We start from the raw sequence: 19,505 nt of genomic DNA on the forward strand, positions 1-19,505 counted from the left end.
GTTACAGTTCCAGACACAGAGCTCCAATAATCCCTGGGATTTCCAAAGCAAAGAGAGCAATAAAAGGTGCTTTTTGTTAGGCTAATGAGGTGACTTTTGGAGGGCTCTTAGGAGTGGGAGCTGGTTGTTAAGCTAACCAGCCACTAAACCGGAAGTTTGGACCTTTCAGTCTCACCCACCAGACCTTCAGGGAGACAGCGGAGAGTGGCTGGAATTGAAGTTAGTCACCAGTGCATTGCCACTGATTTGGGCAACTATGCATATGTAATGAAACCTCCGGAACAACCTGAAGGACAAGGTTTGGAAAGCTACCAGTCTGGTGGAACACTGGGAGATGTGGGAAGAGTAGAGCACTTGGAAAGTGCGTGGAAGCTCTGCGCCCCACCTTCATGTCTTGCTCTTCCATGTGACTGTTCCTGAGTTACATCCTTTTATTAAAAAATGGGTGATTTGGTATGTTAGGGCTTCCCAGGGGGGGCACAGTGGTAAAGAATCTGCCTGCCAATGCAGGAGATGCAAAAGATACAGGTTTAATCCCTGGGTTGGGAAGACCCCCTGGAGAAGGAAATGGCAACCGACTCCAGTATTCTTACCTAGAAAATTCCATGGATAGAGGACCTTGGAGGGCTATACTCCAGGGGGTTGCGAAGAGTCGGACATAACTGAGCAACTGAGTACACACACAATTTGGTAAGTTAAATGTTTCTCTGAGTTCTGTGAGCTGCTAATTAATTAAACTCAATGAGGAGACTGCTAAAAACACAGGATAATCTGGATTTGGGGCTGGTGTCTGAGGTGTAGGGAGTAGGGGCATTCTTGTGGGGCTGGCCCTTAGCCTGTGGGATGTGATGTTATCTCCAGATAAACTGTACGACACAACCAGCTGGTGCTGAATTGCTTGGCCATCTGACCAACTGAACCACACTGAAATTGGGTGCAGAATTTTACAGGCCAATACCTGTAAGGAAAAGTATGGAACACAAGTCCTCACCATCCAGCCCAGTGAAGTACCTGCCGCCCCAACAGGGCCTTCCCTCACTACAGAGGCCTTGACTTAATCGCTAAGTAATGGTTCATTCATAAGAATTGGAAATAGCCCCTTTGAGGAAGTGACCTTTGAACCAAGACTTGAAGGATGAGAAGGAGAGCATCTCGCAGAGAGCTGTGAGAAGAGAATCTGAGATGAGAGGAAACACGGCTGCAAAGGTCCAGAACTGGAAAGGAGCCTGTGGTGACAAAGGAAGAAAAAGAAATCGGGTGGGAATCCAGCGAGCAAGGAGGAAGTGGGGTCGGATGCAACATTATGGGAATCAGATAATAGACAGAAAGGGCTTCACACTTTCACTTAAGAATAATGAGAGCTTTAAGCAGTAATGAGTTTGTTAAGTTTGAACTTTTAGGTTGTCCATAACTGTTATAAGCTGTATAACTGTATGTGTTAACCTCCTCAACCTGGATAATTGTATGTGTTAACTTCCTCTCACTTTCTGGCTTATATTTTCATTTTCTTTAAGACATCTTCTGATGAACGGATGCTTTTAACTGAGTAATATCTTTTCCTTATGGTTTGCGCTTTCTGTGACCCATTAAGAAATCCCTCTCTATCCCAAGATAAAAAGTCCTCTTGGGTGTTTTAAAGTTCTGTCTTTTTATATTTTTCAGGTTGACTTCTGCATATAATGAGACAGGTGGATCCAATTTCATTTTTTCCACAAAAATAACCCATTAACCCCCTAGTGACCATCTTTTTCTCTACTGATCTGCCTGCCCTTTTGGCATATAAATTGGAACAACTTCTGGGTACTTTACTCTGTTTCACTGGTCTATATTAAGACATAGAAAAGCATCTATTTCTGCTTTTTGACTATGCCAAAGCCTTTGACTGTGTGGATCACAACAAACTGTGGAAAATTCTGAAAGAGATAGGAATACCAGACCACCTGACCTGCCTCTCGAGAAACCTGTATGCAGGTCGGGAAGCAACAGTTAGAACTGGACATGGAACAACAGACTGGTTCCAAACAGAAAAGGGAGTATGTCAAGGCTGTATATTGTAACCCTGCTTATTTAGCTTTTATGCAGAGTACATCATGAGAAACGCTGGGCTGGACGAAGCACAAGCTGGAATCAAGATTGCCGGGAGAAATATCAATAACCTCAGATATGCAGGTGACAGCACCCTTATGGCAGGAAGTGGAGAAGAACTGAAGAGTCTTGTGACAAAAGTGAAAGAGGAGGGTGACAAAGTTGACTTAAAGCTCAACATTCAGAAAACTAAGATCATGGCATCTGGTCCCATCACTTCATGAGAAATAGATGGGGAAACAGTGGGAACAGTGACAGACTAATTTTGGGGGCTCCAGAATCACTGCAGATGGTGACTGCAGCTATGAAATGAAAAGACGCTTACTCCTTGGAAGGAAAGTTATGACCAACCTAGACAGCATATTAAAAAGCAGAGACATTAACTTTGCCAACAAAGGCCTGTCTAGTCAAGGCTATGGTTTTTCCAGTAGTCATGTATGGATGTGACAGTTGGACTATAAAGAAAGCTGAGTGCTGAAGAATTCATGCTTTTGAACTGTGGTATTGGAGAAGACTCTTGAGAGTCCCTTGGACTGCAAGGAGATCCAACCAGTCCGTCCTAAAAGAGATCAGTCCTGAGTGTTCATTAGAAGGACTGATGTTGAAGCTGAAACTCCAATACTTTGGCCACCTGATGCGAAGAACTGACTCATTTGAAAAGACCCTGATGCTGGGAAAGATTGAAGGTGGGAGGAGAAGGGGACAACAGAGGACGAGATGGTTGGATGGCATCACGGACTCAATGGACATGAGTCTGGGTGGACTCTGGGAGTTGGTAATGAACAGGGAAGCCTGGGGTGCTGTCGTCCATGGGGTTGCAAAGAGTCAGACACGACTGAGTGCACTGAGCTGAATAAGCATTCTGAGCTAGAGTATTAGATAACCTAAACATTCATAATGGTATGTGGAGACTAGGTCTGACAGTGGCCAGGATGAAAGGAGAGATCAGCAAGAAGTTAATAAAAGGATTCAAACCGAAAAATGATGATGATTTGGATTAGGGTTGCAGCAGCACAAGTGGCAAAGAGAACAAGGACTTGAGAGCTAGTCTGGAGACGGCGCTAAAAGACATGGTTATGAAAGCAGAGGGCATCCCTGGTGGCTCAACTGGTAAAGAACCGACCTGGCCATGCAGGACATGCCAAGAGATGCAGGTTCAATCCCTGGGTCAGGAAGATTCCCTGGGGAAGACAATGGCAACCCACTCCAGTATTTTTGCCTAGAAAATTTCTTAGACAGAATACCCTGGCAGACTACAGTCCATGGGGTTGCAAAGAGTCGGGCATGACTGATCAAGCAGGCACACACACACGTGGAAAGAGAAGAGGAGGAGAAATTCAAGATACCTAGCAAGGATATGTGGAGAATGCTCAGCTGTGCACACCTCTTTGCAACCCCGTGGACCCACCAGGCTCTGCTGTCTAGGAATTTCTCAGGTGAAAATATTACAGTGGGTTGCCATTTCCTACTCCAGGGAATCTTCCTGACCCCGGTATCGAACCAGAATCTTTTGTGTCTTCTGCACTGGCAGGCAGATTCTTCACCACTGTGCCACCTGGGGCTTCCAAAGCAAAGATGGGTCCCAAGCAACTGGGTAGATGGTTGTACTATTTATTCACATGGGTCAGAAGAGAGGAGAAATGAACCTATAAGTACAATCCTTACAATTTTTAATTAATAACTATAGAGTAGTTTTAGGTTCCCAGTAATAGCTTTTTTAAGATTAGATAAGTTTTACGTATAATGTGAACAAGCAGAATGGAAAAAAACTTAAAGTCGCATATAATCATACCACCCAAAGGAAACTATAATGTTAATGAGTCCATCCAGCATTTTTTCAATGCATATATAAGCATTAAAAAAAAAAATCATGCATCTGTAGTTTAAAATGATTATTTTCCTACTCAGTGTATCAGAGAACATTTTCCCAGGCCCCTAAATAATGCTTTGACTACATCACTTGTAATGGCTGTATAGTACATGCCATTGTATAGATACTAGAGTTCATTTAAGTGGTCCCCCAACTGGTTAAAGGTTAGGCTGCCAATTCTGTCTGATATGTATGGAGAATCACCATGGTTCAACAGTATATCAGTTAAGACAGTTCCTCTGCAAATTATAGACTACCCAGATGAAAGTGGCCTAATAATAGGGGTTTTTATTTCTCACATAACAAGTTTAGGGTTGCCTGGATGATACCAATATCAAGGCTCTGGGTCAACATCTCTGGTTTTCCTGATCCCTCTCACATGCCATTTCCCCCAAAAATGGCTGTTGCAGCACTGAACATTAACTTGCCCTTACACAACCAAGGTAGAGCAGAGAAAGAGAGCAATTTTCTCTTTATGGGTCTTTCTGTTAAAGAGGGAAAAAAACAAAAAGGCATCTCTTTACATCTCATTGCCTTGGACAGGGTTAATGCCCCACAGCTCATCTGTGAGGAAGGCTGGATGGAGCACCTGGATGTTTTAGCTTCCAGGGTAGGAGACAGGTTCAGCCTGAAGAGACAACCAAGAAAGTTGCCTTGACATTATCTTTGCTTGTAGACCATTTGAGGGTACAAGTTGAAAGAAACCTCAAAACAAAGTTTGAGTTTTCAATCCAGGTAGACAGCAGCTTGAATTGTACTCCTGCCCTCAACAGTTTCTTTTCTCAGATATTAACTGTGTCCATAAATTGCTTTGGGTCAACCTAGAGAAACATCTGGGGAAATAAAAAAAATATATACACATGATTGCCACTTTGCTCCGGGATCACAATGGCCCTGGCCCTGTCAGTCACAGAAGACAGCCTGGACACCGAGATAAACTCTCCCCCTTTACTTGAATCTGTCAAGGGAAAAAAATGCATGAGACTCACAGAACAGAATAGCCACGGAGCTGCCTTAAAAAGGATTCAAGAACGTGCCATTAAATTTTACTTAAAAGCTTTAGGGGATAGGGTTAGCTCTAGGCCTTGTTTATTAGATCAACATCATCATTTAAGTTTGCAATATTACTAGATCTACTGAAGCAGTTTTTCCCAAGTAGGATGGATAAAGATAGAGAAATGAGAGAAAAAGTACACGGTTTCTCATAAAGGAATGAGATAATTTCAAAAATAGGAGTCTCCCAACTCTCCTGGCAAACTCTACGCATTCTAAGTTACTTATATCCCCCCTTGCTGGCTTCCCTGGTAGCTCAAATGGTAAAGAAATCTACCTGCAAAGAGGGAGACCTGGGTTCAATCCCTGGGTTAGGAAGATCCACTGGAGAAGAGCATGGAAACCCACTCTGGTATTCTTGCCTGGAGAATCCCATGGACAGAGGAGTCTGATGGGGTCAAATGGAGTCCATGGGGTCACAAAGAGTTAGACTGAGGGACCAACACACACACAATACTGGTCCAGCCCTCTGCTGTGGTCCTCCAGAAGTTATCCCCCTCCCTCACCCACTACTTCCTCTGATGAGCTTATTTGTAGGCTTTTGCTTTCAGTGATTAACTGCTATCCTAATTGGTGTCCCCATGTGCTTGATTTGTAACTTCACATCAACATGATTTCTCCATCTATGGATCTACCCATCCCATGAAATCACAAGCACAGGGGCCAGGAGGCAGAGACCGGTTCTTAGTCATCATTGAGCCTCAGAACTTTAAAAGATGCATGTATGAACAAGAGACTAATAAAGTATTCTCAAAGATTTACATGCCTGCATTTTCTTTTGATACAATTATGTGAAGGTAGCTGCTGGCTCCAGTTAATCCCTTCTAATAAAAAAAAAAAAATCCCAAGCAGTTATTATCATTAGTTATTCAAGATTAAGTGTTTAATGTGGTTAACTTATTTTCCACAATACCTGTGACAATATCAACACAATGCAGTTTTTTTGTTTTTTTTTACCCACCAATAGTTCGAGAATCTCCCTCATCCCCTGGGCACTATTTAGACACAAAGTAAGTGTAACTTCTGATTTACAAGTTTCTGAACAATTATGCAGCAATGTCTCCTCATGATGCTGTAGACAACTGCCTTCTGTCTACACTCTTATCAAAAAAGTATAGTACTGTATCAGGCTCTCATGCAGTTTTTGATTCTTGCTAAGGCACAGGCTCAAACATTTTTTGTGTCGCTAAAGACTTTTTGTGAACCTAAGACAAAAATTTCTTCTCTGGACAATGTACATCTTTCACACACTCCAACACACAATTTTGCCAATACTTCAGGGAGCTAATGGACAGCTTGATAGCCAAGCATGAAATCCAAGATCCAAAGACCTAGGTTAAAAATATTTGTCTTGGTAGTGGTGTTTATGACAACTTTTGGTTCTTATATACGACACTAAGTTACAACACCTGATGTTGTAGATGTTGTAGATAAGTTGGTCACCTGATTCGAAGAGCTGACTCATCTGAAGAGACCCCGATGTTGGGAAAGATTGAGGGCGGGAGGAGAAGGGGACAACAGAGGATGAGATGGTTGGATGGCATCACCAACTCAATGGACATGAGTTTATGTAAACTCCAGGAGTTGGTGATGGACAGGGAAGCCTGGTGTGCTGCGGTTCATGGGGTCGCAAAGAGTTGGACACGACTGAGTGACTGAACTGAAACTGAAGTTACAACAGACATGAGGAAACATAATATGAGTCAGGAGTATTCAACCAATATGTGGAACTATACACAGTTCAACTTAGCCTACCCAATTAGTATGGGCATCAGGCACACCCAATTTCACTTCCCTCATTGAGGTCTGGACACTAAAGACTGGACAATACTATACTGGAGCTCAAGATAAAGAGCCTATTGATCCCAGAGTCAAAGAACAGAGTCAAGGGAACGACTAAGGGACAAGTGTAACAGAATGGTTCAATGGGTGAGTTCTGAAATCAGTCTTAAGTTTGGTCCTCAGTTCTGCCACTTCCTCCCTGTGCGGCCTTCAGAAAACTACTTACACCTTCAGAGCTTCAGTTTCATTATTTGTAAAGCTAGGACAATAATACTCCCCTCCACCTGGGGTGGCTATGAAGCCTAAACAAAATCACGTCTGCAAATGCTAAGCACAGTACTGACACAAAGCGAATACTCCATAAATGACTATTTGTAATTACCCTTTGAGGGAGAAGAACATAAGGATAGGGATATAAATCTAGAGAAACAGCTGACACAAAAGTCCCTCAAGTTCTAAAATAAAAATGTCAGTCATCAAAACAAACAGGCTTACAAACCATACAATGTTAGAAAACTGGACAGGACTTTTGTGGCTATTATCTCCAGCCCTGATTTCTATAGATGAAAATACTCTTAAATGAAATTCCTAAGAGTCCCTATAAGTGACACACAGGATTACGTATTTTTAATGAGCCCATACTCCCTTCTTCTCAATCTTGGCTCAAAATTATGGGGCAAAAAACCAAAATGCTAAGTCAAAATAGAATATTTGCTCATTTAACAAATATTTACTGAAGTTATTAAATAAACAAATTATTGCATGTTTACTGAACAGTTATGAGTATTATACAAATATTTATTGAAAATAAGCTCCATATTGTTCTAGGCACCATAACTATAAAAGGGAACAAGATCCCACCTGCAAGTGAAGGGAAATTCACAAACATACATGAACAAATAAATGGTAAAAGTTTTGAGGAAAATAAAAACAGGCTACTTTACAGAGAATGAATTGGGTGTGAAAGAGCTACTACAGTTTGCCAGATAGGGAAGTCCTTTCTCAGGAGGTAACATTTAAGCTGAGATTTTAAAGAGGAGTATAACGAAGACCATGTCAAGACGTGGAGGATGGGGGTTTTAGAGGGTAGAAGAGCTGATGCACGATCACTTAGTCAGGAAGATGCCTGGGGTGGCCAGGGATGGAAGAAAGAGACCAACGGGGCTGAAAGACAGTCACATAGAGTGAAGAGTATGTGAAATCGAAGAGGTGGGTGAAATGTCAGCTCACACAGAGACTTGCAGGCCATGGTAAGAAATTCAGACTTCATTCTAACCAAAATAAACAGCCATTAGAGGCAAACTATAACCAGAGGAGCAATAAGATCCAATTAATATTTTAGAAGAAGACCACTCTGGCGGCTGTGTGCAGGAGGAAGAAGACAGAGACAGATGCACAAACAAGAAAGCCGGTCAGGAGGAAGCTGCAGGAGACCAGCACAAGTGCTGGGGACGGGGCAGATGGCAGAGCAGGCATCTTAGAGACGGAAGTCTAGAGGCACAACAGATGCCATTTTTAAAATGAGGTAAGTTGTGCTATTGAGCTTGGATTCTTCCCATTCATTCATCAGCCAGTCTCTCAGACACTGACAGTTAAGGACTACAGTTCTGAGGGGTCCTGGGAAAGAAGGCAATCAAGAAAAAAGAACACAAAAACACAAAATGGACTAGGGAATTACCAATAGTGAAATCTACAGCAATCAAGACAGTATGTCATCAATGGCAAAAGAAATCCCAAGAGACACCCAGTCTAATAGAACAAAGTAAGAGTCCAGAAAACGGACCCACACGACAGTCAACGGATTTTCAACAAATGGTGTGGGAACAATTGAATTAAATATTCACCTAGGGAAAAGAAAAAGAAACTCAACCCAAATCCCCATATCTTACACCATAAACAAAACTTAACTAAAACTGAATCATGGTTCTAAAAGTAACAAGAAAACATAAGAGAAAAACATTTGTGGCCTTGCCACAAATATTGAGGCAAAGTTTACTGAAAAACAACATCAAAATTAAGACTCATTAAAAAAAAAAGTCATAAATTAGACAATGTTAAAAACTCCTGGTCTTCAACAGACACTAACAAAAAAAATTAAAGGATGACTACAGATTGGGAGAAAATATTTGAAAAATACATAAAGTACTTATGTTGAATAATTTTTTAAACTCTCATTAATGATTAAAAAAACAGACTGAAGAAAAATAGGCAAAGATTTGAACAGATACTTATCAAAGAAGATACAGAGATGGCAAATAAGCACAAAAAGACACTCAACATCTTTAGTTATTAGGGAAATGCACAAAAACACGAGTACTACTATACACCTATTGGAAATGGCTAAAAATGCCCCAAAGCTACTATTCCAAGTGCTAGAGAATGTGGGGCAAAGGATCTTTCATACATATTAGTGAGACAGAAAAACAGGATGGTCATTTTGGGAAACTGTGTCAGTCGTAAGAACAATAGTATATCAGTTACTTTAAACATATACTAACCATGATGACTTCTGGGGAAAACAACAAAATTTACAAAACTCTGTATGTTAATTTACTAGCACTTCATTCACAATCACTAAACCCTGGAGATAAGCCAACCGTCCCTTTCAAAGGATGAGTGGCGAAAACAAACTGGTATATTCAAACAATGGAATATTATTCAGCTGTACAAACAAACTAACTGCCAATATAGGAAACCACACAGACAAATCTCGAACGTATTTTACTAAGTGAAAATGAAAACTCAAAAGGCTACACAGTGCATAATTTCATTTATATGACAGTATCAAAAAGGATCACTTTGGGAGAGAAAACAACCATCATGGGCAGTTGCCAGAACTAGGGTAGGAAGAAAGACTGACCACAAAGAACAAGGGGGTTTGGGGTGGCAGGAGAGAAATATTCTGCATCTTGAGCGTGGTGGTAGTCACATGGCTGTACTGGATTGTCAAAATGAATAAGACTATAAAATTGACGGGAGAAATATCAATAACCTCAGATATGCAGGTGACACCATCCCTTAAAGCAGAAAGTGAAGAACTAAAGAGCCTCTTGATGAAAGTGAAAGAAGAGAGTGAAAAAGTTGGCTTAAAGCTCAACATTTAGACAACTAACATCATGGCATCTGGTCCTATCACTGGAGAAACAGTGGAAACTGGCTGACTTTATTTTTTGGGGGCTCCAAAATCACTGCAGATGGTGACTGCAGCCATGAAATTAAAGACGCTTACTCCTTGGAAGGAAAGTTATGACCAACCTAGACAGCATATTAAAAAGCAGAGACAATACGTTGTCAACAAATGTCCGTCTGGTCAAGGCTATGGTTTTTCCAGTGGTCATGGATGGATGTGAGAGTTGGACTATAAAGGAAGCTGAGCACAGAAGAATTGATGCTTTTGAACTGTGGTGTTGGAGAAGACTCTTGAGAGTCCCTTGGACTGCAAGGAGGTCCAACCAGTCGATCCTAAGGGAGATCAGTTCTGGGTGTTCATTGGAAGGACTGATGTTGAAGCTGAAACTCCAATACTTTGGCCACCTGATGCGAAGAACTGACTCATTTGAAAAGACCCTGATGCTGGGAAAGATTGAGGGCAGGAGGAGAAGGGGACAACAGAGGATGAGATTGTTGGATGGCATCACCGACTCAATGGAAATGGGTTTGGGTGGACTCTGGGAGTTGGTGATGGACAGGGAGGCCTGGCGTGCTGCAGTTAATGGGGTCGCAAAGAGTCAGACACGAATGAGCGACTGAACTGATAAGCTTTAAAGGGTAAATTCTACTTTACGTAAATTGTATCTTGATAAATTTTTAAAATATACATAATATTAATAATGAGTAGGTAATGCTCCCTATTTCAAATATTTTAAAAAATACAAATTTATAAATAAATATAGCCTAATTTTTACCATGCTTTCTATTACTTGTTTCTCTATTTTGCTGTCCTTGGACACTAACATTTTATTGAAATTAAAATGTGCTAATAAAAGTTGATTTACATGTGGTAAAATGTGAAACCAAAAAGTTTACAAATACCAAAATCTTAGTAAGATGATTTAAGTGTAATCTGAGGATCTTTTCAGAACACGTTCCAGAAAACATTTAAAAATATTCAAAGTAAAAATGAAATGTGCCTCTTTGATAGGCTGCACCGAATGAACAACTTGATGTAATGATTAAATTATTCTTACTAGTCTATAAAAGGTTTCCATCTTTTCACAAAAGTCCTTATAAAATCACAAATGTTTTTTTTTTTTTTTTTCATTTAATTAGTTGGAGGCTAATTACTTTACAATATTGTAGTGGGTTAAAAAAAAAATCACAAATGTATTTTTAAGTAGATTGATATCCTAGAGAGCTTTGAGGAGGACACACACCAACAGGCCTTAAAACTTAGTCTAAGGCATCTATCCTCTAATTGCCTGTTTGGTGGGGAGCCTGTCTTCTCTCTCCCAGCTGTGAGAGACACAAGGCAGGCTGGGTCTACGAGGGAACAGGTCTGGCTACATGGGAGTTAGTTGGTGATGCTGCTTGTAGAAACATTACTGGGAAGAAGTCAGTAAGAGAACTAGAAAAGGGGAAGCAAAACTTGGTAGGGGGAGGAGGGGATCCAGGGTGGAGAGAGGCTTCCCTACTGGTTCAGATTGTAAAGATTCTGTTGCAGTGAAAGAGACCCTGGTTCTATCCCTGGGTCGGGAAGATCACCTGGAGAAGGGAATGGCTGCCCACTCCAGTATTCTTGCTGGAGAATTCCATGGACAGAGCAACCTGCCAGGCTATAGTCCCTGGGGTAGCAAAGAGCTGGACATGACCAAGCAACTAACACTTTCACTTCTCAAACCAATAAAAAAAGGAATAACAGTGTGCAAGCTTGCAAGCTGCCTTGAGTGAAATCTTTTCTGTATAATAGTTCCACCCAGTACTCTGGACCCCAACACAGGCTCAACCTGCTGTGCACTGGTGTGAATGAAAGGCAGGTGGGTAACTCCACTTTCTTCTAGTGGAAGCCAAAGCCCAAGTGCTTTAAGCTAAGTCACATGTACCCACCCAGACACATTCTGCAGCTCCTCTAACACTGTTTGCTTAACTCTACCTGGAGCTATGGAAATACATTTATTAGGGAAAGGAGGGAGTGAAGGGCTTCTCTTGCAACAAGAGCAGAACAGTAGCATGTCAGGTTAACAACAAATAAAAACAAACCCGACTAACTTCTAGAAATTTCTTCTAGATAAGCTTTGTAACAGAAATCAACAGAGTGCATATCATAAACACAAATTAGAAATTCTGTTCCGTATCTAGGTTTTTTAGAGAGTTCTGAGGTAGAGACAGAGTTAAAAAAATTACTTAAATATATGAGCGTCTTTGTTATGAAAGGAAATTACTGCCTCTTAGAGCCTCATCAAATTACAGCACAAAGATTAGATTATAGCTACATCACTCAGTAACACAATCCCCTGATCCACAATAAATGAACAAGTTTTAAAAAAAAAAGTGAGGGCAGACATACCAATATAAGATGGAGAAATGTGTAGAATGATGTTAAAACTGCTTTCTTTAACTTAGATACAATCATGTTTATCATGCTTTGTAAGAGCAGGTAAGCAAAGCCCTACAATTGCAGAAGACCAACCCCCTAGACCCAACCTTTATCCCATCAATCTGTGTACATTAGGTAGCCAATGGCCAGCGCTTTTGTAAAGACTTGAAGCTCCAGGCACACTGTTTAGTAATGACAAAGCTAGAATAACAATCTCTGATAAAACACAAATCTATTTTATAGCTTGTTTTTAAGTTTATTCCATATTATATACATTTAGAAAATACCCAACAGTAATCAGATAGGAGAATAATAAGAAAGGGAAGCTCATTGAAAAGTAGCTTTCAGTTACTGTCAGTTCATTGAAAAGTAGTCATTTAAAAAATAAGGTAAAAGCTGAGATGTTAAAAAAAAATGTTTCATGCATAGAACTCACATCAGAAAACCAACGATGACTGTGGCACTTCAGTTCAATTGCCTGCCTACACCACGAAGTCCCCTTAGAGAGGCTGAGGCCTATGAGGTCAAATACCGAGCTTCTTAGATCCTCCAGGACAAGGCATGGCTGCACCTGGAGAAGTGACCCCAGAACGGGGGTGGCTCTGGGCACAGTGCTCAGGGGAGGAGGGAACCTCAGAACAAGGTTCCCTAGTTCAGGCAGCCTAGCGCCATCCAGCTGGGACCTTCAGCGAAGGAGTGTGTGCAGAATGCACCTCAAAATCACCCAACAAACGGAGAGCAGGGGCGCACTCCACTGCCCGAGTCTGGGATGATCCCACAGTCGGGAGAAACTCCCTCACATTCATACGCAGAAGTGAAAAGTGGATCCCCACAGTAAGGACCGGGGAACAGAAGAGCCTCCCAGTCAGCTGAGGAGAGGTGTTGCCAAGCCACAGAAAAAAACCTGTGATGGCAATGACTAGAGAGAAAGGTAGATAGCAGGGTATGAGGGTAAGGTGGGCCCAGGAAGGATAACAACGCTTCCGCATTGCAGAGATATCTGTGCCCAAAGGGTTAACAGCATAACCACTGCAAGATTAACAATACCTCTGGAAAGCCCTTTATTAGCAAACACAGAAGAGAAAGAGTACGGCTCTCAGATACTTCTAATTTTGCTTTTGTGAAAAAAGAGTAGTTGTATTTCCATCTCAAATTTTGTGCTATTGGAGGCTGTGATGTAAAGGCGGGAAAAACACATATTTTTCATATATACACATATTCTTATCTGTCGGGGTGTTTGTTGCCTAATGGCTAGTTAGTTCATAAAGACAACAAGGGACACTATCATAACGGTGGATCTAAATGTCTCTGAAACTTAAAATGGCTGTTTTTAAGTCTGTAATGGAAAAAGAAGGACACACCATTTAAAACTGTCACACTGCAAGGGGTCGAGCTGTAATGCCAATCTGAAATGCATATGGGGGGTGTGTGTGTGATTTAAGAGCCAGTCACATGACAAGGACGAGAACACAAAATGCTAAGAGAAGGGAAAAACCCCGAGGGCATTGTCTTTATTTTTTTTAAACTAACTCAAATACATAGAATGGTAAAGGCAGAGTCATTTAAATCATTTCCTTAGTAATACAAGTAATATTTAAATAGATTTAATAGTGCTGCTCCAAACCAATGAATTATGGGTTTAAAACCTATTAAAATGTAATGTTTTTTTCCTGAGCTGAGAGGAGAGAGATTTAAATCCACTGAATTTTAATATTTCAGCTTGAGCTGCAGGAGGTAGAGAAAGTCCAAATGAACTATTCCATCAGCACCATTCAAGCATGAACATTTTAATCAGTTTTACTTCCTTGGAGTTCTCTAACACAGTTTACGCTGTCATTCTGAAAGCACTTAACACAGAGTGTGTGAAAAACCACCAAGGCTTGTTATTGCCTTCACAATTGATGGCAAATAATTTTGCAGACTTCCTATCATTAAAATGTCACTGCTAAAAATTGAGGTTCAGCATTTCTTGGGCTAAACTGCATTTTCCTACAACACCATGGCATACCTGTTCTTAAGGATTTTTTAAGGGGGTGTGCTTTTTTTAAAAAAATGCATATTTATATCATTTCTTTCCTCAAAGAGGTTAAAAAAGTGAAGGAAGGAATCCAGAGGAACCCCAATTCCTCTTTTTACAGGCTAAACATTTCCTTTTCCAATGTCCATACTGACAAAACTTTTTTCTTAATGGTAGTTTCTTTGGTGAAATTCTTATGCGGTTCCAACTTAGCCTCCTTTTTTAAGCATCACCACATTCACACAGCATGTGCTGATTATACAGTGTAATGGATTTAAAAAACATTTTAAGATAGTCAGATGACTCAATTTAATAATACAGGAAATGAAAACATCATTTCTAATTAGATCATATTACTGATTTAAAACTACAGTTTGTGTGCTGTTCCAACAGTGTGATCTTACAGAGATCCTAATTTAAAAACACAGTGGCTAGCAGGACACATGACATGATTTAACTAGATGCAGAACATTCCCACAGCCCATTTGGAGGAACTCTGGGAAAGCTTCGAGGAAACGGGAAAAATGAACAATTCAAAGCAAAACAGGAAATATTAACTATAGAAAACAACACAGGCCTTTCCCTGGGTTTTTTTCCTTATAAATAAAAGACAAATGATATTTAACTCATTTCAATCTATCAACAGTTTTAAACTGAACATGACCTGTGAAAGAAATCATTATAACTGTGTTTCATTCCATTAAACACAACTAGCTTATTGTCAAGAGAACAAGCCGCCTCTCCAGGTTTCAGGCTCACTTCAGCTTTTTGCATTTAAACTGCATGGATCACTGGTTTGGCTCATTTACCAAGGAAGGTAGAATAATATTGCAGAGTTAAAAAGGTGCTTCATCAGATTTCATTAAATTGGGGAACATTTGCGCTTGTCTGGATGGTGTGCCTACATATAAAACAGATACATATGCAGTGGCAAATAAATGAAGGTCTGCAGGGGCTTAGATGGGTCTTTGCCTCTCAGGAGGGAAAGTTCCCTTGGTGCAGAAAATCACTGTTGACTACCTAAAAAATTAAGTCACAAAAATCTAAAACTGACCCCTCGTCACTTTTGGCAGCAGGTCAAAATATCACCAGCTCACGACACAGCCATGCCTAACAGGGCACAGAACAGTAGGTGCATATACAGGTACACAATGTTATAACTCTGAAAGGTAGTGGACACGAGGTACTAAGAGGGGCTGAAACGAAGAAAACGAACAGTAGCCACAGAAATGCATCAAGTGAGTCGGTTGTGATGGGGCTCTTCCCTTCACACTTGGTTTGTGATTTCCCAAAACTGCTGGTTTTGTTTTTCTATTTCTGCAATCTGTTTTTCAGAACAGTCAGATTACATGATTTTGATTCCATTTTCAGCTCAGATACAAATAATTTGGAATTGCCATCAGATCCACAAACTATAGCACACAGTGCTTTGATAGCGTGCAGCTCTACTGACTTAGTTCTTCAAATAAGTTTTTAGGTCACCAAATGAAATTAGCTTTAATAATTAAACCCATATATGCACAATATGTCTGTCAGTTACTCAGCTACAGTCTAACAAATCATCTTCTGCCTGAGAAAAGGCAATCTGCCATCCCATTCAAAACAAAGTATGTAAAAATGAAATAGATATAAAACAGTGTTAAAAATATACTTGATGTGATGAAAGAAAGGGAACGTGTTCTGCTTTTATATCTTCCCTCATATTTTTAAGCAACATCCAACACAATGCAGTTTTGATTTAGATTAATCTCACCATTGTACAGACAGTAACTAATAAAACTCAAAAAGAAACAAAAAAGCTTTCCAGAAAAGGCTGCCCACCAGACATGAGGTAGGCTAGCTACCTGTATTTCAGGAGTTCATATAAAAATAAACACCACACCAGAAATGACCCAGGAGGCTCTCCTATGGGTCCTCACCCACACATTCTCTCCTTCAACAGGAGACAGGATAGCAGGTAAGAAAAACAGGTTCTATGCTGAGTGATCTTGAGAGATTTGGTAACCGAACTATATCCCAACAGGAACACAACAAGTGCTTCAAGCAAATACAGCTGGTATGTACATATATGCTAACATGAAAATTTAAGCTTTCTCAGTGTTTAAAAAAAAAAAATTACTACACTGCCATTCTCTGAATTTCTGGAAATAAAAACTAATTGTGAAATGTAATCATCTCTCATCTCTACCCTACCCCCAGAACACAGAAAATGTACAAGAAACGAGTCTCTACATGGCTTGTTGTGATGTTGTGATTCATCCTCTTCTTTCCAAGGGGCACTTCCAAGGAAATAAAGGTTACTCTTCTCCATTTACTATGCCTTCTAATCTACTACCAGTATTTTCTTGTGGTCAGAGGGACACAAAATAGAGCTCAAAATAGCCCATTAAAAAACAAGCTGCCATCAGACTATAGCTCCACAACCATCGGCAGCCATGCCAGAGTTCTGATTTCCTTGTTAAAAGACAGAGGCATAATTGAAGCAATATCTTCACTTCAGATTGATTATCAGGCGACCCTTATCCGCATCTTCACTCAGCAATTTGAATTTTAATGAAAGTAAATGGAATAATTAGCATTTCAAAGTGTGTTTGATACACTGAGGGCAAAAAAAGAGAAAAGACTTTTGTGTATTATCTATACACAAAAGAAAGTATTGGGGGGAGGCAGAAAGAGGAAAGTACAGTTGACATGTCTTCATTAAAATAATCTACAGAACCACTCCTAACAGCTGCATAAACAGACATGTGAATATCGTGCTTTTTTTCAGCTAGGATTTCTTGCCTTTCTAAGTTTTAGCACCTTTTTTATTACTGGTTACCTTAACTGAGGAGAACAAAAATGTAAGTGGAATTGGAGTAACTGCTCAAACCCACGAATTCCAGCAGGATTTCTATGCAATATTACTGGTACTGTGAGGGATTTTCCAACTGGGCCGCTGATTTTGCAAAAAGCTATATAGTTCATCTATCATTTTTACTACAAATGGACACTAGTCCTTAAGAATCACTCATCAAAGGTGAGGAAGAGTAGCAGAGAGATGTGAAAATGTGTATTTTATTTCACTAAACATGATATTAAGACAACCTATATTTGAGGAAAGATAAAAGAAATCAGGTGATTTTAACATTAGGGCAATCTGTGTCTTTTGACTGGCAAAAGGCTAGCAATAGAGGCTGATTGTGAAGGAAAGAAATACTATGAAAAAGAACTACCTAGTCTCCCTACGGGGAGAATTTTCAGGAACATGTCAACTGGAATTGGTAAGAATGTGTCCAGAGTTTCTGAGGCAGCCATCAAACTTGGCAAGATTGAAGGCCAAGTGCTCCATTTCACTATGGGATCCTCTATTGCCTTTGCCTCTTTGACTGAACAAAATTTAGAGAGCGCACTCGAGAGTGCCAGCGACACACACTGAGATGATCAGAGCCAAAAGGGAAAGGCCACGTACCCCGATGATGGCGTTCAGCTCCGCCATGGTCACCTGCTTGGCCCGCTCCACAGCCTGCACCACTTGTTGCTGGTGCTATAAATGAAGATCAGAAACAGAATACAATTATTTGTCTTCTGGTCAGTCAAGAACAGCTTTTCCTAACATGTCCTCTAAATTTAATTACATGCAAAACAGGATTCAAGGGGTCTCCATATTCCAATAAAAGCCCCAAGTGGTGGAAGACTGTCTAGGGCACCTCTGTGTCTACAGAGCTAAGGAGTAACTGGACATCCAATCACAGGGATCGTCCCTGTGCCTCCATGAAGGATGCTCGCTTACAACTGATAGAAGCAATTAAATTGTACTGTCGAGTCAGTAGTACACTACGACCCAACATCTTCCGATATACTAACAAAATAAAACCACCCATCCCACCTGCTTTCTCTATATCCCCTTACTCTCTGCCACCAACAAAAAATATGTTTTGAAAATATTTCCTAAAAGCACTTATTTTTAAGTTTCCACCTGGTATTTGCTAGAGAAGACACTAGAAGGACACACAGACTTCAGTGTTTATGTTTCAGTGCTCTTATTTTTACTTGTCAGGAAGGGTGGCATATTTAAAAGATATTACAAACATACAACTCTTGCCAGCAGAGCGGTCAAGTTTAAGGACTTCAGGTATTGCTTTTAAATGCAACAGGAAAACTAAAATCCTAGTGTTATTTTTCTTTTGAAAACTTAAGATGGAGAATATAGGAAAATCCCGCTGACCACGATTCAATTCTAAAGAGAAAGAACAATATCTGATTTTACTAATTTTTCTAATATAAGAGAAGTTAAATGTCATAAAAGTCTCTGCCTGGAGGCACTCATACCTGGACATACACAAGTACTTATACAAGTACCCCCAAAATGTAAATATTATTCCTAACTAAATACACTTGAACACTCTAGTCCATACTCAATTCAGTCTAAAATAGGTCTTTCCTGTACTTTTTTCAACTCGGTTTAGTAAACGAAAAGCCAAAGAGATGGTGCTATAAAATAGGTACTCCTGTGTGGCTGGGGAGAGTCTCCTTTTGGTTGATTCCAATTGAGAAATATACTAATTTCTCTACTGGTCTGAGGTGCATATGAAGCTCAGCTATCATACAACTTAATGCACAGAAAGAGCAAGGCCATCAGTCATATGTGACCTACCTAATACTATATTCCAAAGTCCCCAAATACACAGTTACTGGGATAAACTTGGTGACCACTACTTCCATCTCCCAGCTGTGTAAGGTGGTAGTGGGAGAGGTGACGTGGGAAAGGAAACTGCTTCAGTTTATCTACATGTGGTGTCTTCACCCTTGATTTCCTAATCTTTATTTTATGCCCATGAATAAAGCAAAGAAAATTGTCAAATAATTGATCAGTGCATTATACCTTGATTCTTTTAATTGCAAGAGTTTATTTCCAAACACGAGCTTCAGAAGCAATCCCCCAAATCTTGATAGCTATTTCCATCCATCTTTAAAATATCTGCCAAAGTGAAATAATTCACTTTCCTCTTTCTCTCAAAGTAAAAATCCTAAAGATTCATGAAAACACTGGAGGGAACAGAGAGGCATAGGTGATAGAAATGGCCAATCACAGTTCTTCTCCTGTGAAGACTACCTGACCATAACATATATGTTTACTGAACAGCTTCCATGTACCAAGCACAGGGCTCATATTGAGATTTAGG

At 40.2% G+C, this 19,505-nt stretch overlaps 1 protein-coding gene across 9 annotated transcripts in view; it reads right to left on the bottom strand.

The window, feature by feature from the left end:
• The window catches only part of TLE4 (TLE family member 4, transcriptional corepressor), a 152,610-nt gene that overhangs the window by 81,286 nt on the left and 51,819 nt on the right, over positions 1–19,505 (bottom strand). For 5 of the 9 annotated variants that reach the window (XM_043486458.1, XM_043486457.1, XM_043486460.1 and 2 more), the window contains one exon: positions 17,792–17,866. The exons of the other annotated variants lie outside the window; for them this stretch is intronic. In XM_043486458.1, the coding sequence (XP_043342393.1) occupies positions 17,792–17,866 (75 nt within the window). The remainder of the gene's footprint in view (positions 1–17,791; positions 17,867–19,505) is intronic. 9 annotated transcript variants of the gene reach the window in all.

Source organism: Cervus canadensis, chromosome 14 (assembly GCF_019320065.1).
Source record: "Cervus canadensis isolate Bull #8, Minnesota chromosome 14, ASM1932006v1, whole genome shotgun sequence".
Taxonomy (NCBI): Eukaryota; Metazoa; Chordata; class Mammalia; order Artiodactyla; family Cervidae; genus Cervus; species Cervus canadensis.